General features: G+C 41.2%; 3 protein-coding genes across 3 annotated transcripts in view; 2 read left to right on the top strand and 1 right to left on the bottom strand.

Annotated features, from left to right (window-relative positions):
* gmfb (glia maturation factor, beta) overlaps positions 1–23800 on the bottom strand; it is a 131424-nt gene that overhangs the window by 60800 nt on the left and 46824 nt on the right. The window lies entirely within an intron of this gene.
* Positions 47–6252, top strand: l2hgdh (L-2-hydroxyglutarate dehydrogenase). Its single transcript, XM_072366069.1, has 10 exons — positions 47–299; positions 1357–1472; positions 1945–2096; positions 2410–2541; positions 2617–2779; positions 2872–2906; positions 2990–3157; positions 3919–4076; positions 4158–4289; positions 4381–6252. Exons 1-10 carry the CDS (start codon positions 202–204, stop codon positions 4574–4576), a joined length of 1350 nt encoding a protein of 449 aa, XP_072222170.1. The 5' UTR covers positions 47–201; the 3' UTR covers positions 4577–6252.
* sos2 (son of sevenless homolog 2 (Drosophila)) overlaps positions 6388–23800 on the top strand; it is a 31029-nt gene continuing 13616 nt past the window's right edge. Inside the window, exons 1-7 of the mRNA XM_072366041.1 lie at positions 6388–7284; positions 17558–17683; positions 17890–18021; positions 18228–18392; positions 18485–18691; positions 21130–21273; positions 21652–21762. Coding sequence (XP_072222142.1) covers positions 7201–7284; positions 17558–17683; positions 17890–18021; positions 18228–18392; positions 18485–18691; positions 21130–21273; positions 21652–21762 — 969 coding nt within the window. The 5' untranslated portion in view covers positions 6388–7200. The remainder of the gene's footprint in view (positions 7285–17557; positions 17684–17889; positions 18022–18227; positions 18393–18484; positions 18692–21129; positions 21274–21651; positions 21763–23800) is intronic.

Genomic DNA, 23800 nt, shown 5'->3' with positions numbered 1-23800 from the left:
TGAACGTGCTTACGTCAGAATGGGCGAAGCGTCACATGAAGCGTAGCAATGTATTGGCTTGCGCATCGAGTTAGTGCAACAAGGATAAATGGCTAGCAGCGGTAACAGGGGGGGAGCAAACACAGAACGCAAGTCTACTCAAGAAGTCGGTCCGGTATTTTTTTAATATGAAGAGGCTCTTGTGAGCCGCTTTTAAATGCAATGAAAATGATACAAATACTTAGCGTTGCGTCTTTGAAAGCTGTTGGTGGAGCTCAGTCGAAGCTGGTAAAGGGCATTGCAACCAGACAGCTTCACAGGTAAGACATAAACATAACATTAAAGTGGACAACACTGCTGCTGTTGTTTAGCTTTTTAACACGGGAGAGTCGTGACGAGTATTTCATTGTCGAATTAATATTTCGTTATACACAGTGGTAAAATTAATAGAGATAACAGGCTGACGAGCAGCCACCTGCTTGAACACCTAACTTTTACTTTTACTTTTTTTTTTGTTGCTTTCACTGCTATTCATTTTTGCACAAAACGTAGTGTTACATTGTTTTTCGTGCAGAAGGTCACATATTTGTCTTAGCTGACAAATAGATCCCCATCCCCTGTCTGCTCTAAGTACAACCTTAAATGTCATAACTTATAGTTATTGATTAATAACAATGAGGTAACTTATCCACTTTCAGCAAGAACTCTGAGTCATCAGAGATTAGTTGATAAATTAAATGTTCCCCAGGGCCAACAGAGTACAGCCATACATGTTTTTACAGGCTGTCTGGTTGTGGTCATCCAAATAACTTATGAACTAAAACCGTGTAGCTTCTCAGAATATTGTCACTTTTTAGTCAGTTGTTTCAAGTCTTCACAGATAGCGATCCACCGAAAAAGTGTTGTGAGGCTCTTAGTCCTACATGTGCATGGCCGTTGTGGAGGATTATGGCTGGCCAGTAGTCAAAAATTATGCAAAATTCCCAATATGCTGTTAATTCATTAGGACACCGTATATAAATGTTCTCTAAACCTTGAACTTCTTGTCGCTCTTTACAAATCCTTTGTTGAAGTCATGTTGTAGATTGTAGACACTTTGGAAAGAATGAACCTTTGGAAAGGCACTTTATGCGTAATATGAGGGGAATGGATTTACAACTGATGTCCTCTCTTCATTGTTACAAATTAACTGTTCGCTACAACATTCTGGACCCGGGTTTCCCTGCAGAAAAGCTTCAAAAGTCTCTTGCTAAAAAAAGTCACGCCCAGTTAGACATTAAAGCCCAAAGCTGAACCTTCTATCCTTCTTTCTGTGGAACAGTTTGATTTTTAGGAATAACTTTAAGTTAGAATTTGCTGCCTGTCTGTCTTTTTCAGCACATTTGATGTGGCTGTGGTCGGCGCTGGCATCGTGGGCTTGGCAACAGCCAGGGAGCTCATTCTGCGGCATCCGGCAATGAGCTTCATCCTGCTGGAGAAAGAAAAAGAACTCGGTGGGTTGCGTTTGCAACATTGCAGTGGACAAAGACAGCAACTTTTTATTAGTCTTAAAAGTCTTTGAATAATTTCATATCCAGTGTGCCACAGGGCAGAGCCAAACGTACAGCCGTATCAAAAAGAAATTACCCTCTCTTTTAATTCCAAGGTGTTATCTATCAAGGTATAATAACAAGAAATTGACTGGTAACTCAGATTGATGGGCAGCAAAATGTGCTGATGTCTTTCCTCCTTGGCATTGTATTAACACACCTGAATGTTCCAGACCTGAACACTGCCAAAACTTCTGCTTTTATAGATGTGCTCACACTTGCTGATCATCAATAATCATATGCTTGTTGCTGTGTATGTTTTGACTGTGTATAGGATGCAGAAAACAAAACCGGCAAATAAAGTTTTCTGTTTTTCTTTCCCCAAAACCTCAAGTTTATTAATCTGCTTTCTTCTTCAATTTTGCCACCTTGCCAGCTTCACACCAGAGCGGCCACAACAGCGGAGTCATCCACAGCGGGATCTACTACACGCCGGGCTCGCTGAAGGCTCGTTTGTGTGTACGAGGAGCGACGTTAGCCTACGAGTACTGCGAGAAGAAGGGAATCCCTTACAAGAGATGTGGAAAGGTCTGCTTTAGTGTTTTAATGAGATAAGATTTGTTGTACAGGGTGTTTATTTGAAATGACGCACTCAGAGGGGTCAGCTGACAGACATCTGTGCAACACACAGCGTGCATACAAACCAGATCCAACATTTATCAGTTTTGAGTCCTTCACAGAGTATTTTTGTTTATTCTTGACCAAATAAACTAACAGAGTGTTTTTTTCATATATAAAAAGTGTCTAAAAATGAGTGTCAGCAGTGGGATTAGGTCTGTGTAACCCCACGTACCTTTCGTTAATTGCTATCTGTCTATTCACTGAATGAATTTGCCGGCAGCTTATCGTCGCTGTAGAGCAGGAGGAGATTCCCAGACTGAAAGCTCTGTACGAGCGTGGCATGAAGAACAACGTGCGTGACCTCAGTGTCGTAGATGCAAAGGGGATCCAAGAGCGAGAGCCATACTGCAGGGTGAAAGACGCTTTGCTTTCTATTGGGACCAAACAAAACATGTTGGCAGAGGCTAATGATATGTCATCTCTGCAGGGGATGATGGCCCTGGACTCGCCTTACACTGGCATCGTTGACTGGAGGATGGTGGCTCTCAGGTACGGCGCAGACTTTGAGGAGGCAGGCGGCACAGTGGTGACTGAATTTGAAGTCAGTGACATTTCCACGGTTAAAGAGAGCCCAGCTGGGAGCACTGAAGGCAAGAGCTCACTTCAAAATTGAAGAGTTGTAGTTATTCTCCACCAGTGAATAAATATATGTATTTTTTCTTTTTTTCCATCTCATATGCAGGAATGAAATATCCAGTCGCTATCAAAGATAAAAAGGTGAGACCAGTGCAAATAAAAGCGTTGCAACATTGAGATTGCATTCTGTTGTTCCTCATTTCTCATTTCATCTTTCTAAAAAGGGTGATGAGGTGCGGTGCCGTTACGTCCTTACCTGTGGGGGCCTGTATTCAGACCGTCTGTCGCAGATATCTGGATGCAGTCCAGAGCCAAGGATTGTCCCCTTTAGAGGAGATTATCTGGTCCTGAAGCCAGAGAAACACTATCTGGTCAAAGGAAACATCTACCCTGTGAGTCTGCTGAAGACTTGATTTGATCTGAACATGTTTGTCGAGGTTCAAGAGACCAACACATCTTACACCAAAGACACTAGGTTGACAGGTTTTAGATCAATCTGTTGTTTCATTACAGTGCAGTGAATGAGAGGACTATATAGTGCATTCTTTTACTTTATTTGGGTATCTGGTTTTTTACTAGCTATGTTAGCTATTAGCTATGTTTGATTACTTTGGACTATTTTTACATCCCAGTGTCTGTTAAAGTTTGGGCATGGCACAAAATGAAAATAAAAACAGAATTTTGTTGTTATAGAATATGATATAATGTTATTTTAGTTTGTAAAATGATTGAAACCGTATAAGTCTTGTACAAAAGTAAAACATCAAATGTTTAAACTTAGAAAGTTCATTTCGGTAATAAATGATATGTTAATTTAGGATGTTTGATCTAGTGGAGAAGGGGCAAAAAAAACCAAAAAACTGAAAATTGGTGTAATGATACAACAAAAAGTCACCTGGTCAAAAAAAGCTCACAAATTAGTAAACTGAATATCAGAATCTCAGGGGAATTACATTCCCTAAATGGGTTTAGGAACACTGCTGCCCGAGCTCCTTCAAGATGAATTGAGGTGAAGTGGAAAACTGGGGATGTGCTAGTGTACAAGGCACGGCAAACTTTCAGATCAGTTATGACAATGTTAATGCTGAGCAATTTAAAAAATGTTTTGAATGGACACACACTTCTAAATTAATTCTGTGAAATGTTTCGACAGGTTCCTGACCCTCGTTTCCCGTTCCTCGGAGTTCACTTCACCCCAAGGATGAACGGAAGCGTTTGGCTTGGCCCCAACGCAGTCCTTGCCTTCAAAAGGGAAGGTTACAACATGTACGACTTCAATGCCCAAGACTTTGCAGATGCTCTCTCCTTCAGGTGGGTTACTGAAGGCGGCCTGGGTGCTTACAGGTCCTGTGCAGTGTTTGAGACTGATTTGTCTTTGTCTTTTCACTCCAGAGGCCTTCAGAAGCTGATCATGAGGAATGTAACTTATGGCATTGGAGAAATGTACAGAGGGGTTTTCATTGGTGCACAGGTTAAAATTCTGCAGAAGTACATCCCTGAACTTTCCCTAAGTGATGTGCTCAGGTAGTGAAACGATGCAGACAGAATCAAGAGTTCTGATTCATTACATATGTCAGCACGGGCTCGTCTGTAACCCGCAGTGTTTCCTGTTCAGGGGCCCTGCGGGAGTTCGAGCTCAGGCCCTCGACAGTGACGGAAACCTTGTGGATGACTTTGTGTTCGACGGCGGCATTGGAGATGTGGGCAGTCGGGTGCTGCACGTGCGTAACGCTCCCTCGCCAGCAGCCACCTCCTCCCTCGCCATCGCTGAAATGATTGCAGATGAGGTGGAGAAGCGCTTCACGCTGTAGAGGCACACGAAGGAAACATCCAGCCCAGAGTTAATAAGCGAGAGCACAGTGTTGTATTAGCCTTTAACTGACTTAGTGCAGGGCAGGACTTAATTTAAAGGCAAACTCCGGTATTTTTAAACCTAGACCTTATTTCTGGCATGAAATACGTATATCTACAGTGCAATAGTACACGTTCATTCATTCATTCGTCTTAAAGTATTGGTGAAATAAAGACAGATAATGCCTTATTTAGAGGCTGCATCGTCTAAGCCTCATTCACTCCGTTATATGGATCTTGAGGAATCTAAATATATTCCAAAGGACGGCGACTTTCACCAAACTGCTCTCGGTGAGTAGATGAACGTATTTCATGCCAGAAATAAGGTCTAGGTCTAAAAATACCGAAGTTCCCCTTTAACTGAGAATGATGTTGTTGTTTTTTGTTTGCTTGTTTTAGTGACTGTTTTCCAGGTTGCGTTTACCCCCTCACGTCACATTTTGTTAAACTACATTTCTGTCTTTAAAAATAGCACATGATGGGCTCTTAATGAAAATATGAAACATAATACAGCCTTTTTTTTCTTTTGTCATCTCCTTTTCACCTCCAAAAAAAGGTCCATTCATTCAAAGTGCTGACATTGATAAACGTGTGACATTAACTATGAATTTTGAATGAAAGATGTTTAAAAATCTAAATGTGATGCTGACTGCCTTTGTAAATGAGCTGTTTATGTATGTTTATTTGTGCTCTGAACAACTGCCTTGTGTGACTGAAGAGCTGAAAACTCCAGATTTTCAAACTGTTCTCATAAGTTGAGTAGATAATGATGAGATTTTAAAAAAAGGATTCAGTCTGTGAACTCTATTATCGTTGTGTAGTGAAGCTCCTCGTGTAACACAGTAATATCAGCAGTGCAGAGTTTACAAAGAAGGGGGGATAATCGTATTTGTTTAGTGTAAGGACGTTTTTTAGATCATATTAAGACTAAATTGCGCTGTCTTATATTATCTTTACATTAAAGTAAGAAGTTGTGTGTTTTGTGAGGCTTTAGTACAAGTTTGCCAGATATCTGCCATTTGTTATTGCCTCAGAGGCTTCACATACAGCTTCAAGTGTTCAGATAATGCTCGTATTCCTTCTGTTATTCCATCTCTTGTATTGTATTGCTGAAATTTTAAGTCTTCTTGCCACAAACATTTATTTTTTAAGTGTAAATACACCAACATCTGAGGTTTGTGACAAATGACCTTTGTGCCTTTGACGTGTTAAATCGAAGACACTAACACAGGTATCTTATCTAAGATTCAAGGAGAAAGGGAAGAGTCTCTAGAACCAACATCACTGTGCTGAATATTTTTTTTTGTACAACCAGTTATTTTAGTTTTGATACCAGCTGCGTGCAACGGTTTCATCACGTCCTGGGCCAAACGTATATACAGTTTGTCCACTAGGTGGCAGAATTACAACTACGAAACGCCAAATGTGTGTGCCCCAATGGAGGCACAAAATATGTCTAAGTTATTTTGATGTCGTTAAAACCAGTAGGTCTCAGTGAGTATATTGGTCAAACTTACATTATACTATGGAAATAAAGTGGATTCTATTTTGATTAATGACGTTTACTTGTCAATGGAAATACATTTTATAATGGTTTAGACATCACTCAGGTACAGCAATAAAGGTTTGTTTATTTCTAACTATTTAATACTTTGTCGTTTGTCTTCATAGTGCGTGTAAAGTGTACCAGACAGAAGTCCAACCATGTTTTGTTTTTTTTCCTGCCCTGTAAAATATGAAATTACGCGGCATGCGCGCGTGCCTGCCAGGACGCTCGGCGCTGGGAACAGCAGCAGCAGACAGGCAGGGAGGCAGGCAGCGGAGTTGGTACGAACATCTTCGACTTCTCAAACCAAAAACACCTCGACTGTCCTTCAGCTGCTCTGCTCACCAGTATGCCTTGGACTGCTCGCTGTTCTTGGAAATATACGGTGGATTTAGCGTGTGGTGTCTGCGGGGAAGATGATTAAAAGTGAAGTGAGCTGCGAAGGAGAAAGTGTGCCTTGTTCGGAGCTGGTCGTGTGCCACAACAGAACTCGGAGCGCATCAAGGCCAGCAGCAGCAGCAGCCAGTAGCACTTGGTTAGCTTGTCGGCTAGCTTACTAAGGTTACAGGTGTTTAGGGAGCTAATAACCAAACATAAATCGTAGCTTTAGTTAGCTGGCAACAAGCTGTGCTTTTATGTCTTGATGTGACACTGACTTAATTGTGGCTGTTATAACCTTTTTTTTAAGCAAAAGTAGGAAGTATAACACTTAGCAACATTGTTATTAGCTGTTAGCATTTTAGTTAGCCGCTGCCCCGTGTTTACAGCAGCAGGCAGCTACGTTAGCCACCAAGCTAGCGAGTTAACTTTATTGCTACATGTGCTTATTTTCTTTTGTAGCTAATTATTCGCTGTTAAACCCAACTCGACCGTGGACTAGCGGTGTGGTTGAGCATTTGTCTTCATTTTTGTAAACAAGCCAGTCTGACTTTTTCCACCGTGCCTGCCTTGGACTGACCCACCCTTAAGGACTATCTATTCGGGGCCGATGCTGACAGTTCAGCCCGGATCACGGCAACGCCAGGAGCCGCTACAGCAATGCAGCCCCAGCAGATATACGACTTTTCAAGTGACGAGAACAGTCAGAAATGGAGAGGCCTCTTCGTGCAAGCCCTACGAAAGGTATCCCTTTTTCTACTACGGTCTCTATCCCATATTAGGATTCAAATCTAAATATCCATTGCCCTGCTGAGTTGGATTGGTGCGGGGTTAGAGTACTGGTTTTATCTGTATCAAGATCTTAGGTAACACAGTTTTGTTGACATGCTTATCATAGTCTTGTCAAGAAACTCTTAACTTTTCATGTAGAGCGTATATTAAACAGTCAAATACAGCCAAAGTCTTTGTTTTCTACGCAGATGACAGATTGCGACTGACTTCTTGAAAAATGAAAGCCCTGTTTTTTGTTGATTGCCAGCGATTGCTGCAGATTTCTGGACGTATTGAAACCGCTGTCCTCATCTTCTGTGGTTGTTGACATGTCTAGTGTGTGTTTATTTAACCAGTCTGTCACTGCAGTTCACTATAATGACTCTTTTCCACGTTGACTTTGCAGAAGTTGTTCGATGTTGACCAGTCTTTACAGTAACTTGATCCGTAAGCTGTGTTTGATAGTTTTATGGTGTCCTAATAATTTGCACGGTGCAGCCGAAACTATTAGTGGAGCTGTCCTGAGACTATTGTGAAACACTTCATGCTCCCAGACACTTTATTTGTTCCTCATTTGGTTTCATAATTAAGATGCTTAATCCTTGTTCTGTACAGACTGCTGCTGTTTTAATGATGGTTGCAAGTCAGGCTTTCCTCCCCTTTTCTAAAGAAATGCAACTTCACTCTTATAAACTTAGTGACACTTACAGGAGAAGGATTTAATTTTAATTGGTCAGCAGGACTAATCTGTATCAGTTCCTCTCTCTCCCTTTTTCTTGCATCATCTTTACTTCTCCCCGTCATCGCAAGATTTATTTTCTGGTTTTCTGCAACTTTTGTGGCTTTGAGTCTGCATTTGTTGACAGAGGTTGGAGGGCTGATTTGCTGTTAAAAAAAAAAGGGGGGGGGGGGGCATTTCTGATTTTCCTAACTGGTTTTACACTGCCTGTCCTAAATATACATATATATCCCTCATACTTTAGCTTTGATTACAGCACACATTCACCTGGCATTGTTTTAATAAGTCACACTGACATCACTTTTTTTTTTCTAAGATCTTGTACTGATGACAGGAGACGGATCACTATGCAAGTTCCTCTCCAGCACATCCCAAAGTATGGTGTTAGGGTCTGGACTCTGGTGTTTTGGTGAAACCAATGTCTCATGCTCCCTGAATCAGTCTTGCACAATGTGAGCCTGATGAATCCTCACATTGTTATCTTGGAATATGCCCGTGCCATCAGGGAATTTGAAAGAAATTCTACTGGTGGAAAAACCTGATCGTTGGGTATATATTCGAAAGTCAGCTAATTCTGACTGAAATTTTTCTGGGCACGTTACATTGCTGAACCCAGACCTGACCAGCTAAAATAACCCCAAATCTTAATGCTGCCTCCATAGGCGTGTACAGTAGCCAGTAGGCACGATGGGTGCAGCACTTGATGTGCCACTCTTTTTTTTTTTTTTTGCTTTTTTTTTTTTCGATGCAACCGTCAATCTGGAGAAGGGTAAACCTGGACTCCTCAGACCACTTGACCTTTTACCTTTGCTCCAGAGTCCAACGTTTCAAGCCTTTAGTTTTCGATTAGCCTAGCTGATAAAGGGGTTTTCTTAAGGCTACTCAGCCATTTAGTCTGAGTACCTTGAGTTTTATCCATATTTTGAGTTTAGAAATGCTCTTACTCTTACTATTAAACATTGCCCTGGGCTTTACTTTTGATTTCACCAAACATTTACTCCATCTCTGATCCCGATCAACGGAACACTTTCTTCAGCCACATTTTTCCCCTCACAGTGGTGTTCACCACTATCTATCCAGGTTTAAACTATGTGTTGCACAGTTCTACATCCAGTTTCAGTAGTTTCAGCAATCTCTTCAGTTGTTTTGTTTGCTTGATGCCGACCACTAATTTGACTCTCTGAAATGGAGTAATATCTTTTCCACAGCCGCAGGATGTGTCCTCTGACATAATCTTTTAAGGAATGAGAAGCTACTCACTGCATCAGTTGCCAACTGACACAACTGCACTGATAAGCTCTTACCTATTTGCTTAGTTCTATCAAATTTTATTTTACGAATTTCCCAAAAGTAGGTTCGGTCCAGTAAGCCCTGAACCTGATTCAGCTGCAGTTAAATTCATTTTGCCGTGACACAGGCTTTTAATGCATTACTTTTAGTAACTCTCAACGCCTACAGAAGTGACCCAGTAGCAACGTCGTGTTTACAAATAACACAGCCCTACTATCGTCACTTAACCTTATTAGATGAGAAGTGGTGTGATGAGTCAGGTGAAACTGAGAAAGCAGGTGGTGTGCCAATGTGCAACGGTACTGCCTGAACTCGCCGCACAACTGCTGGAGGGAAAGCCTGTCAGGGTCTGACGTAAGAAAGGTTTGTTATGGTTTTGACAGACAGTGACTCGCTGTTTTTCACAGCTGTCCGGGGGGGGGGCTTCCTTGTAAGAAAGGAGTTGTCACGCATGACTGCATCCCTGGCAATGAGTTTAATAGTGATGATTGAATTGAGCATTTGAGAACAATTTAGATCAAACAGGGGGGTAGTTTTAAGACCTTCAGCTGGTGGTTGATCTTTGGAGGAAGAACCTCATAAATGAGAAGGACTTATGTAGCCACAGCCAAACTATCAGTGACTGATAGATGATTAATCAGCAACTTCTTTGATAATCTGTTTAGCAGTCATAGATTTTCATCAACCTCACAGACCAAACCTCCACTTTCTTGTGTTTTTTTGTTTGTTTCATTTTGATATCCATGTTAAATCGAATGTTGTAAGTTTAGCTAATCTGGCGTGGCAGAGAAAGTGATTTGAAAATATCATCTTTGGCAATTTGTCTGGCAAATGATTGATTGAAAAACAAATGAACACATTGCATGATAATAAAAGTGACTGCTTGTTACAGCCCCTGGATGACGGTTTCTTAAAGTCCGTGACCACTTCATATATAGAAGAAATCTAAGCTTAATTGGACAACTGTGAGGATGCTGTGCTTGGTAAGAGCGTTTAGTGCCGAAACACAACATCTTTATTTCAAATCGAAGGTCTCCCTTGTCTTTTCTCGTGCAGGGAAGTCTGTGCCTGTGTCTCCTGGCTATTTTTTTAGCACCATGGCTCGTGCTGCAGGAACATAATTTTTTTCACTGACATGCTGATGTTAATAACTATGAATTCCTCTGGTCTGATGTTTCACTGGATTTGAGAGGCTGGCCAGAGCTTTGCTGGGCACAGCTTCATTCCATTGCCATGTTGAGTTAGAGAAGTGCAGTGCTGTTGAGTTCATAGGGCTTTGCTCCATGAGAAACAAGCCAGCTTTTAAAGCTGGGATTGGTCAGATTACAAGCTTGCTTTGAGTTTATGTGTTGCCTCTTTAATCCAGCTTTTTTCTGAGCGGTTTAAGCTCTGTCAGGGTCACTTCACTTTTTGCCCCAAAGCTGAGATATTTGTTTAGTTTTAGCCGGGTGGTTTTTTTGCACCTTTCACCCAGACTGGACAGAGCTGTTGCCACTTCAGCATCAGACAGAGTGATTGATGTCGAACCTTCCGCTGCACTGCTCCCGTCCAGATGTAATTTATGATCACGTTGCACCGCTGTGTCTGGCACATATCTGCTACACCACATACTTTGGCGCAGATATGCTTTCGGAGTTGATTTGATGATGAAAGTGACAAGGCAGGAAGGTTTATGTGAAATCCGAAACAATAACTTTCTGTTCATTGTTGCTCGAAGAACTTAATCTGTCTTATTTTTTCCATCACTTTTCATCTGACTTATTGTAGATTTATCATCAAGATGAATATTTTTCAACAGTTGAGCTAAGTTTTGGACACAACATGACAGGACCGTTTAATTGGACCACCGTCCTTAAAACGTTCTAATGCACGGGAGCGGGATGGAGCTGTTGACTGCAGTATGTCCAACACAGCTGTGGACTGTGTGAGGAGAAAGTTGACATTCTTCCACTTCTAACTTCCTCTATGGGAGATCATCATACATTTAAGTATAGCCAATTGTATGGCACAGGCTCTGTCTTTAAGTGACTGGGAAAGTCTGATTAGTCTGGTAATAACTTGGTTATACGCTTAGGATGTTATTAGAGCAAGAGCGACAGTCTGGAAATGCTTTAAATGACCGTCTTAATGGGCTTTTCAGTCTCAATTTCTGTTGTGTCGTTGTGTTAAAATTTTTGACTGGTGCTGCACGTTTTATCCGAGGCACGTTGTACCGTAATATAGAATTGACAGTGGAGAGTTAGCAGAAAATTAGTGGATGAAGAGATGAGGATTGTGCAGTGTAATGCAGCATAGATCCTGGACTCGACTCAGTGTATGTTGCAGATTTTTATTTAGCATGTGTGCACCATAATCAGCCAGGACAAAGGTTCAAAATAAACCAGGCCTGAGAACTATGTACCCAGCAGAGCTACAAGCATGTGTTATAACTGTAGAAAGGTTTATTCAAGAAACAATAACAAACATTCCTCAGGTTCAGCGTGGCTCGTGTGCCGATTTGCCGCTTTTGTCTGTGTGATAGTTATTATAAAATAGTGATAATTAAATAGTTATTTCATACTTAGACTAAACCATTATTGTCATGATTTCCTTGTGGCTACACTAAATTATTTAATCTGTGCCCCGTGATCATGTGCAGTAGTGGATTACTTCATTTCCAGGATGAATTGGTATTCCTGGTAACAGGCTGTATTTCCTGGGCACCAATCCCAGGCTTTCCACATAGAAAAGATTGGGTTGATTAAAACACAGGCTCCCCAGAAATCCCAGTGTATTGAATTAGGTCTTTTGAACATCAGCTTGTCCTCGGACGGGGTTCAGATAGAGGGTGGGTGTACATGCAGGCAAGGGGCCACTGGCTGAGGTCGGCCGGGGGTCGAGGCGAGCCATGTGGTGTTAGGATACCCGAGAATGGTCGCGAGGATGTGTTGTGATTTTTTTGTTGACTCGATTTGTACTTATGTACTCGTTTGTTAGAATGTTGTTTTCCCAAAAATGTATCTCCATTGATCTTTTGGTGTGTTTGTATGTGTGTGTCTGTTGTCTCTTGAGTTGATCTCTGCCCTATGGCTCCCCAGACAGTCTGGTTGTAATGGCAGATGATGTCATGGCATGAATCACAAACAGTGACACATGCTCTCGTATAATAACGAGCCCAAGCCCCACCTCTACCACACACACACATGCACGCCACATTACCTGCAACCTGAGCCTGATACAGCTCCATATACACAGCCAGGAGAATAATGAATTGAATTAGAAATGTTAGCCCAGTATTAACACCATCCCGCCTCTATTCTTACCTCAAGCCTTACTGTTCTCCTTCCGCCAACACACAACACTTGATCACACTGTGTGTCACAGTTGCAATTTACATAAAAAGGGATCAAATATTTACAAGATGATAAAAAGCTGCTTGTGTGTTAGTGACTTGCATCTTTTTGTTCCTTGAGCTGACTGCATGTTGAGTTTCTTCACAGATGATAAACCATGACGGCAGCGCTACTATAAACTAAACAGCAAGAGTTAAGTTGGTTTCCATCTATCATAGGCTCAGTGATGTAGGGCATGTACATTTTATGCTGCTGTGGTAGGATGTGTGAAGGCTTCTCTGTGGCTTGAGGCAGATCATTTAACAATGTTCTGTTTAAAGTTTTGTCTGAACGCACACAATAGGAAGAGTCAGACTTCTGATCTGTTAAGTAATATTTGTCATTTCATGACTTGGATTTTAATAATAGTAAAAAAAAGTTTTTATTAAAATTATTTCTGTCGTTTAGCTTCAACTCTTGTTGGACTGCCCCCATGTCGTCGTGCCCCCCCCCAATTAACAGATATATGGATCTGAACTAAACTAAATAATTCTTTATTTGATTTGAACGCCACTGCTGTCAGCGTGCTTTTTACTTACTTACTGACTAGTTTATCCAAAATGTGTAAAGAAGGGACAAGATTTTTGGTGCCAGAAGCTTTTGTTTGCAGTCCGAGTTGCGTTGACCGGTAACGTTTCAACAAGCTTTGATATCATACACATAAACAGGCAGTGTGGCGGTGGGAAAAGGCATTTGTACCCGGAGCCTTCGCTTCCAGAAGCTTAGTCAGCTGATGGCATTTATTGACAGACATGGATGCCCTTAAGACTAAATCATGGCTTCCATATTTGCACACATGGAGTGCAAAACAGTTGAGACATTGCAGTAAGAACCTTATTGCAGCACGACTGCATTCATGCTGCGATGTAGTCGACGGCGTCCAAACATGCGCATTAAAACTGTAAAGAGCAGAAAGAAGAGGAGCTCCTGTGTTGCGGTTGATGTGAAGAACACAAAAGATTTCGTCTTCCTGTCTTTTTTTTTTAGAGCTCCTCTCAATGAGAAATTATATTTGTGTTGATAATGGCGAATCTGCTGACACAGCTTCTTCTCAAACAGGTTCTACATGAACTCTGAGCTAGTTACACCCAGAAACTACTGTTTTTGTTTTCCTAGCTTATCCACGCTTGACACACTTGCAGTGTGTACAGACCACACAGGCACAGGACCATCCATAGAGGGGTCGCTTGCCAAGGCACATAGAGGTGGGCCCATTGTGAAATTTACATCATGTGGCCCCCACAGGGGCCGCTGGGAAATTGAGAAAAGCATGCAGTGGCTTATATGCAACTTCTATTTATTTTTATTTTTTTTAATCTGCCAGTTTTGTCTACCCACTTTGTAGCATGAACCTGCTGCGTCTTTGTGTACACACGTCGATACCTCTCAGCGTACTCCTATGATCTGATCTCCCCAGGGCTTTCGCTCTTTGTGGGTAGAGAACAAGGCAAAGGTGGGGTAGTGGGGCAGGGAAAGTGAGTGAGTGAGCGAGCGAGCGAACGAGCGCTGGGACTTCCTGTATGCTAGCCTTTCCCTTCATAATGGAGCTGACCCATGAAACTAAACACTCTAACATGGCACAAGAGAATGCGCATGAAAGCTTACCTACGATCAAAATCAGGGCAGACTCTTGATAACGGGGGTACCAAGGCAAGATTCTCTTCAGGGGCCTGGTATATAGCTCACCAGTCAATGCCCCAATATTTTGTAAACACCCAAATATGATATATAACAAAAAGGTTTTCTATGACGTGGAAATATGATACAAAAACTGGCAAACGACATGGCGAGAAAAAGTGATGTTGATTTTTTATTTATTTTTTTCCTCCACGTCTTGTCTCTCTTTCACAACGAGAACAGATTTGTGTATTCGTACACATTTGTATGAATTATTCAGAGTAAATGGACAGGTCATCTAATTTTAATGAATTGAAAAGAAAGGTCCCATAACGCATACTTAAAACTGATTAATAGAGGTGCTGCAGACTCTGTCCAGTCATATCTATCCTACTCTTTTTGTTTTCCACAAGAAAATCCGAAATCTTTCCACATTTACAGCAAACTGTGCAGACTCTATTGTCTTAAGTTTATTGATGTTGATTAGGGCTGACAAAACATATCATGATGCTGTTTTCTTAGCTGGTCGATCTCGATATATAGCAAGCTCCTCCTTCACTCTGTCAGCCTGAAGTTGCCAAAATTCAACATTAGTAAACTCAGACTTATCTCTGATATTTTGAACCAAGTGCTTTTCAAAGTCTAGACTTCCTCAACTATTCTTCCACCTGATCGCATTTACTTTGTTTTTGCTCCTCTCTGTGTCCTCTGCCAATTATATCAGGCATCCGCCACCTATTAGGATCAGGTTGCCACGGTACTGTAAATACACTGAGCTGCAGTCATACATGTACATGATCCTGCTCTGCTTTCACTCCTTTATTTAGAAGTCCTGATCAAACAGGGCTGAAGGATTCACTGAGACGAGCTCATTCGTATGAGTTTTTTCTTCTTTTCTCCAGGTGCCGTTTCAGCCCAAAGATTCGGCCAGTTCAAAGTGGATCAAAAAATGCTTGTGACATCTCTTTCAATTCGCCAACACTAACAAGTGGAGTGGCGACAAATTGACCTTTCATTGTTGAGTTATCTTCTGATGTTTAATTGCTAAACACTGGCATATTTAGATATCTTGTGCAAAATTCTGAAGTCTTCTGTTTATTATTCCTGCAAAAATGAGCAGGGAATTTGGTGGGAAATTAGCATAAATGATCAGGAAGCACAAATACAACAGAATTATTATCTCATTTCTGCTAAGACTTGTCTTTTGAAATAGATTTTACCTTGTACGAAATCGAGCTTACGTGTGCGATGTGCAAAGAAATATCTTCAAGGTTTTCTCACAGTGAGTGATAACCTGATTACCCTCTTGTTCATGTATACTGATACAAGGACAGTGGTCCAGTTTATGGGTCAAGTCAGCTGAATACATAGGTCATCTCAGCTATTCAAGTGACTGTACTCGGAAAATAATCAGCAAGATTATGAATCCTGATAATCTGCTATCAGCTAACCACCTTTTTTTCTAAGAGCTTGACAAAGTACAGATTTTTGCACCAGACATTCTTTGGTTCAGCAGAAAGATCCACAAACTAGAGTAACAGCTCAGTTTGCTACCTTTTCAGCTGAGTCATGGTTCTGGAGCTGGTGTTTTGCATTCACTTTCCACTATGTTATTATTCCATTGACATTCACTTTTTTTATCGTTGCTTTGTCTCCCATCCTGACATTGTCGGAGATAGATAACACTTGTTAGATGTGGGCCTCTCAGAAACGGGCCAACTATTCTGTGAATGGAGTCAGGGGAAACCCCCGTAGTTTCAGTGTGGTGACTCACAGCTCTTGGTGTCCTGTGGAATTTGGTCAAGTGCCTGTTTTAGGGTTGAAGGAATTTATCTCATAGCCTACTTCTCCTTTGATATGTATTTTTTCCAAGTAGAGTTTATACTTGTGGTTTATTTATAGCCGATAGGTCTTGTGAGTGTGCATCAAAACAGAAATGACGTACAGAAACACAAACAAGGCCAAGCTGTGGTTTAAATTTTTCCAGCTCCTCTTGCTTTAAAAAAACGTGAGCACAGTTGGTGAATCAAAATGTGAGTCTCAATCAGATCTTGGGAAATGGGTCTGTTAGAACTCCCCGAGAGACACTTTCTCCATTCTCCTACAAATAAACTCGAGCATGAAACAGTGAGTGAAGAGTGAACGTCCTACTTGTCACTGCATCTCTATTAACTCAGAGGAGAAGAATGCTGAAAGCGTGGTCTGCCATGACCTTTTAACTTCCCTGCATTCTTTATTTTGATTTTGTGTCATCTTAACACCCCACGTTACTGTATGCCAGATAGGGTAATTCCATCGTGGACATGCCTGGCTTCTGTGAGCTGAGAGTTAAACGACATTCTGACTTCTGTCCACCTTTCTCCTCGTCTCTCAAAGCCTTTTTCCCTCCCCTTTAAGACTGCTTTAGGTGCTATAATAATATCTCAACTGACAGCATTCCTGGGAGCGGGCACAGCCCAAATGACGACAACTTTTGGGAGGCTGGAAGGTAGTTGTTGGGGGTGTTCTCTCCTTCCACTTGCAGACCTGATGAAACCACTCCTACTCTACTGTATGCAACCACACGTTCAGTCATGCTTGTTTCACATTTAGAAGTCCGGCTACTACAAAGATGAGAGCTTTTTTTTCTTCTTTAATTTCTTAAGATTAAATTGGATGTTATCCAATAACAATATTGCTTCTGCTCTGACAAGTTAATTTGAAGCTGAATCATTTCCTTCTTCCAGAGGCATTTAGTCTAATGTGTGCTTTCACATTGATAAGGAGGATGCTTGTGGACTTGTGTGCTGTAGCTTTATCATTTGTCAATTTTTAGGTTGGTTTTCTGCATTTCAAACTCTACATTTAATAGTAAATTTCAGTGCATTAAGATAAAACTTGGAAGATCTTTTTTTTTTTGTAAATAGAAATAGACTCGGGTGGTCATTTGACTTGGATGTGGGGATTAATACTAAAAACAAAAGTATGGCCGTTGGAAAAAGGCCAAGAAAAAGGTGTCATTGTTCAGCACCTGTGCTTGAATTCTTGATTTCTTTAAACGTTGGGTCAACTGAGAGTGATGGTATAAGGTGTTACAATCAGTTTCACATTCTACTTTTTTTAGTTTACGTCAGCCAATTTTCTCTCCTACTGATAATGAGATCCAGAAGTAAGAAATTGCATGAAGACTTCATCCCCTTTGCTGAATCTGCCTCTGAACTCTTCTCATACGTTTGTCTCCAACATTCAGGTACAGCAGCAGGTCCACCCGAACCTGACAGCGAAGGAGGATGCCCTCCAGCACATCGAGGAGTTGATCCTGCAGCTGCTCAACATGTTGTGTGTGGCCCAACCTCGCTCTGTACAGGACGTAGAGGCATGTCTTTTGCACTCTCTCCCAGTATTTCTAGTTCTGAATATGAACTTAGGAGGAAAAGTTGAATCAGAAATCATTACAGTACAGACCCTTTTGGTACCGCAACTGTATTTCAACACATTGAATTGTTCTGTGGTCAAGGATCTCAATTCTTCATATTTATGTCTGTCAATATGAGCAAATAATATCCCTTTTTCCATCCACAGGAGCGTGTCCAGAAAACTTTTCCCCACCCTATTGATAAGTGGGCAATCGCTGATGCCCAGGCAGCTATAGAGAAACGCAAGAGAAGGAACCCCTTACTTCTCCCCGTGGACAAGATACACCCCTTGCTCAAGGTAAAGACTTCTCAACAGCCCTTCCCTCCATCCTCTGCAGCCTCCACTCTCTGATAGAGATGTCACCAGTTCTTAAGAATTATTCATCTGCTTTAGCTTTGAGTTTTGACAGCTTCATTTTTGAAGTTCAGTCAGACAAACACTATTTTGAGCTGCTCATGAATGCTTTTGTAGGAACTGTTTTCTTTTGCTTTTTCTCTCACCAGGAGGTTTTGGGCTACAAAGTAGACTACCATGTTTCCCTGTACATCGTGGCAGTGCTTGAATACATATCAGCAGATATACTCAAACTGGCAGGCAACTATGTCGGCAACATTCGGCACTATGAAATCAGCCAGCAAGACATCAAGGTGTCCATGTGCGCAGACAAAGTGAGAATCCTAAATCGTCCCACACCATGAGGAAAGTTGGACTTGCTTCTGATTGATTTTACTGATGGGACGTCCCTTCTGTCTGTGCTTAGGTGTTGATGGACATGTTTGAACAGGATGAGGACATCGGCTTGATGTCACAGTGCACCGAGGAGCCTTCTTCTTCTGGGGAGCTTACGTATGACGACCTGGTGAGGCTTGAAATCGCAGAGGAGCGGCAGTACCTGCGAGAGCTCGACCTTATCATCAAAGTGTTCAGGCATCACTTCCTATCCAACACCAAAATATTTACAGCTCAGGTGAGGAATGTCTTATAATTGAAAAGCTCCAAACATTTTGATATTACTTGTTCCCAATTTGCTTTTTTTTTTTTCTCAGGAGAGACTTTGTTGTTAGACATATGACTCACGCAAACATGTTAATATGTAGAATCACCGACCAACATCTCAGACTACGAAAAGAAGCAGTTTTCCAAACGTTTTCTGATTTCTGGAAAGGGATTAACCAATGACAAATTCCACAAGACAGCACTATGGACACCATTTAATTACTTGTAAATGATTACAGAGGATGCGTGTTGAAAAAGAAAGAAAAAAAAAAAAAAGGAATTAACGTGTAACCAGGGTTGAAACCAGTTACATTTGCTTCCTGTCAGTATTGACAGAGTAGGAACCTTAATGCCCCAATTATCTTTACTTCACTAAAAATGAAAAAGAAAATCAGTATCAGACTTCAAAACCACCTGCGGTCACTCTCGGAACAGCTAGATTCAACTGAAAGTGATGAATACTCTTGTGCTGAATATGTAGCAGCTTACTCCAAAACCAGCTTATTCACAGTCAAGTTAATAAGCCACAGTAAGATTATTTAAAGATTACAGCTGAAACTCTGTAATCGGCTAATTGGTAATCAGCATCACTGAGCCGGTTTAAATGCCCAAATAGATTTTTCTGTAGTTTTGTGTCGGTCAGATCAATCATATTGTACGTGGAATGATCACAAATCATCAAAGCCATGTCTAATAAAAAGAATAAATAAATAAGAAGGTCAGGGTTCCAACTCTTGGAAGTATGACCCAAGCACTCCCGTCTCTTCCAGTAAGTAGACCTGTGAATGGACAGTCTCTCCCCAAGTCTCTCAGAGGAACAACCAACAGAAACAGCGTGCAAATTACACCACGTGTTGTACGTCACAGTATAAACTCCCTTAAAATGCAGGTATAAAGTATAGTTAAATGTAGGAATTGAAGAGTGTGTCTGCAGCTTCAGAAGAACTAGATGGAAAGTTGAGTTCCATGGGTCACTGTGGCTTTTGCATATTTTGGATTGGGTAATATGTGGTATCATTTTGGTGAGGAGGATAAACCTTTGTGAGGCCCAGAGGAATGCAGAACATGTAATTAAGTTGAAACAGGAATGACATCTGCAGCTACTGCCAGAATAACCTCAATTATGTCTGTTGAAACACAGCATAATCTGAAATTACTCAGAGATGTCAATAAAGTGTTAGAGTCAAATAATGACGGGGCTGAACTTCTTTTCAGACTCGGAGCAGTCGGTAAGCGCTTCATACTATTTTAGAGTTCTCATCTGGTCGACTAATTATTTCCTGAGGAAAATGGATCGCGTTGTTGTTGTTTAGATCAGATTCTCACAGTCTCTGCACTCTGCAACACATTAAGTGTGCCTAAATAACCTGGTTGTCTTTATTTGTCTCAGTTTTATTCCCATTAAGCCTATACTGGCTCTATCATCACTTCTGTTTGCAATGCACTCATTATAAGTTTTTTCATGCTTTCCAGAGCATTTATTGGTATTAATTTTGATACCACCCAAACGTGTGCATGATTGAAATTGATTGAAGCAGAAAGGGCAGATCATTTGGTACATACACCCCCACCTCCTCCAACACTGGTGGAAATTAGCAGTCCTTGACTTGATTAAGAAACAATTTATAGCAGAGCCACAGTTATCCTTCCTATTCTAACCGACTGCCTTGTTAACTACCAGTAACCAGTAAAACTGTCCATTCAGACTTTAAAGTGATTTTAATTTTTTGGGCAGTATTGGGTAATGCATAGAACAATGAATTAGAAAAACTACATAATTGTAAAATGGAACAAAGAATGAAGAAAAAAATATGACTGGCAAAAGTGAAAGGAAGGAAGTTATGAAACTGTATGAGCAGCTTTACATCACTCAAGAAATCAAGAAACTATTAACTCAGCATGAGAGAGAAGTTGGAAAAAGTGAACTGCGCTGTTCACATCCCTGGTTCTGTGAACACAAGGGAGATTACATAACAACAGGACAGATAAATGCACGTATGTTTACTAGACATACTGTTTATCTGAATGTCTGTCAATCTGTTTATGTATTGCGAACACCTACTGAATGTGGGCTGAGAAACAGCATGGGTAACAGGCATATGTATCGATATAGTAATTAGCCACGTGTTTCATTTTCTACATAACTAATGGTAAAGTGGAGCTCCTGTCCTGGGAGTTGGTAGTTGGTGCTGTGATATTTAAAACTAACTGGAAATAACTTAACTTGATGTTTGGAGCCTCCATGTGAAACAGTGATTTGTATCTGCACAGCTATCTGCACAGCTATCTGCACAGCTATCGGCCACAAATTCCACACATACCAGTCATTTGTAAAATGTGCGGTCGAAACCGATGAATGATCGTAAACCTGTATGTGCACGGCAGTCATCACATGACTTGTCATTGCAGGATGTCGAAGTGATCTTCAGTAACATCTTGGACATCCATGAGCTGACGGTGAAGCTTCTCGGACTGATCGAGGACGCTGTGGAGATGACTGCAGATGGCAGCCCCCACCCGCTGGTTGGCAGCTGCTTTGAAGATCTAGCAGAGGTACGGAACGGAGGGAAACCTCAAAACTCACCAGTTCAACATACAGGTGTCCAATTTTTAGCGACAGTATACAGCTCAGAAATAATGTCCCATCAGCACAACCATGTTGGCTGCGTTATTCCAAACGGCTTTTTGTAACACCTCATTCTTAAAACTGAATTAATGCATTTTTTTGTCCTCTAAATTCATACAGGAAGCATATTAGTGTCCGATTAACTGAAAATCTCAGTGTTGCTAAAACACTACTGTTATTACTTAATTAAGGAGTTTTTCTTTTATCTAGCAGCAGAATAATTCTGTGAGAATGATCTGATAACTTAGTGTGACACTTTGAATATAAACGCTTTGGTTAATCTACGTTGTTTTATTTTCATCTAGGAGCAGGCATTTGACCCCTACGAGACCTTGTCTCAGGATATCCTCAGCAAGGATTTTCATGAGCACTTCAACAGCCTGATGGCACGACCGACGGTTGGCCTCTACTTCCAGGTGAACTGTTTGTACAGCGAGTGTTCTGTTCAGCTTCTCTTGATTTTCTCATTCATGAAGTACAGCCTTGTGAAAAAAAGATTCCCGCATTTTGCGCACTATAAGGCTCACCTGATTATAAAGCGCACCCTCAATTATGTATGTATTACGTCCCTGTGTCAGCGGGAAATGGTCCAACAGTCAAGGACAACATCGTCGGGCATTTTTACACTTATAAACTTATAAAGTGCACATAGGTCTGCATCACCCATCTCAGACTGAAGAACAGGCACTCACTGGGACATGGGCAAAAGCATTAATGATGACACAATTCAATCGCTAAGTACGAGCTCCATACAATCTTCGCCCCATTCAGAGTGAATGGCTGAGATCCGCCTAACCCTGGATTCACATCGAACACAAAATGAGCGACGGAAGTGGCCAGTTGCCATTCTTTTCCAATGTAGGAGAGAGAAGAGGCGCGGCAGAAGTGAACGTGGCGGTGAGGGGCGCGAAGGGAGAGTGGTGAGTGGGATTAATGCTCGACGCTCCCCGCGGTAAATTCAAAATGCCGGTATCTGTGACAGATTTTGGAATCTGAGCTTTATGTGCGCACCGGATTATATGGCGCACGGCTGTTTTTTGTGAAAATTTAAGCCTTTTAGGTGCGCCTTATGGTGCGAAAAATAGTGATCATTTTCTTTACTGAGTTTGAATCAGACTGACTTTGCAACGTTTAATGATGATTTTATGAAAACCCTCCAGACTGCTGCATCCCACAACCCAATTCACAAAAAATGGAGAGAAAAAGTGTTATAAAATGAAAGTGCAAGGAGGTCATCTGTGTGTTCACACCCCACAAACAGTGTTCGAGTATTTGTTCCTGTTTTACTTTGAAGTTAACCTTTGTGCAGGGTGGAATTCCTCTCAATATCATTTTAGGGCATGTCATGACATATTTCAGCATCCTGTGTACACTTTATTATTCACCGCTGCTGTTTTGTTTTATTTGGACATTCCTCATAAGAACAGCATTGAATTAGGCTCGGCGGGGTGCAGTTTGGCAGCCTTTGAAGATGAAATGTTTGCTGGTGTTTTCTCTGGCCGAAGACCAGTAAGGCCGACCGAAGCAGCATCAGGGCTGCAAACTCATTAACACTAACAGTATTTACACAATGAGCATGTTTTCTGCTCCTCTTTTTTTTTTTTAAAGCTTTTCAACACAAGTGTCCAGTTTTGCTCTATCATACATTTAGGCCCCCCCTGTGGATCTTTTCACATGAGTGAAAAACAAACTGTCCGACTGTACTGCACCGTATTGTAACTCAGATTAAGGCCTTGCTGTGTTTACTCAAGAACCACCAGTCTAACCCCAGTTAGATCAACACTACTGCCGCTGTCCCCTGAATACACGCACTCTGTGTTTATTTTCACATGCTCATTGTGAGAGAGGCAGAGAAAGGGCACAGGAGTTAAAAATATAGGTTTATTTGTATACTATAGTCATAACACAGTGATGATTTAAAAAAAAAAAAAAAAAAACTATTCCGTTTCACAAGCCATGACATGTTATTATGACATGTTATCTGTGTGAATTGTCATTCTATGTTTATTCATTTTAGAGCTCCAGGTATTAGTCTGTTCGTTGTTAGTCATCAAAAAGAAAATGTAAACACGACAGTGTTCAAAATCTATTGGGTTTTTTTTCCCAACCTATACCCAGTGTTGGCTTTTGAATGATATTATAGATGAAAGTAAGGTTTCGGATTGTTGGTGAAAATTCAGCGGACAGTTTTCACTATTTTTTTTTTTTGCTAATTCTTAAACAAGAAATTAATGAAACTCATTCCTGTAGAAGAGCTCTCTTTATTTTCCCTTTTGCGGGTGTCCACTGCAGTTGTTTTGCTTTTCCCCTCCTTGAGGTTTGTTTCAAGTTAGAACAACAACTTCTACTGAATTGCTACCACCAGCAATGTTGACTGGACCACCCTCTGGCGACACTACGTAAACCTGGTGTATTTGCTTCAAATCAATCAATGGAAAACGTGACTGGTTAACA

The sequence above is a fragment of the Leuresthes tenuis genome, unplaced genomic scaffold (genome assembly GCF_036924035.1).
Source record: "Leuresthes tenuis unplaced genomic scaffold, fLeuTen1.0.hap1 SCAF_15, whole genome shotgun sequence".
Lineage (NCBI taxonomy): Eukaryota > Metazoa > Chordata > Actinopteri > Atheriniformes > Atherinopsidae > Leuresthes > Leuresthes tenuis.
This window is presented reverse-complemented; position numbering and strand designations above follow the sequence as displayed.

Bases quoted from the DNA above. Each gene is read 5' to 3' on its own strand.
- l2hgdh (XM_072366069.1), top strand. From the start codon at position 202: ATGAAAATGATACAAATACTTAGCGTTGCGTCTTTGAAAGCTGTTGGT. The intron at 1,473-1,944 runs GTGGGTTGCGTT...CCACCTTGCCAG, and splicing joins GGAGAAAGAAAAAGAACTCG to CTTCACACCAGAGCGGCCAC. The intron at 4,077-4,157 runs GTGGGTTACTGA...TTTTCACTCCAG, and splicing joins GCAGATGCTCTCTCCTTCAG to AGGCCTTCAGAAGCTGATCA.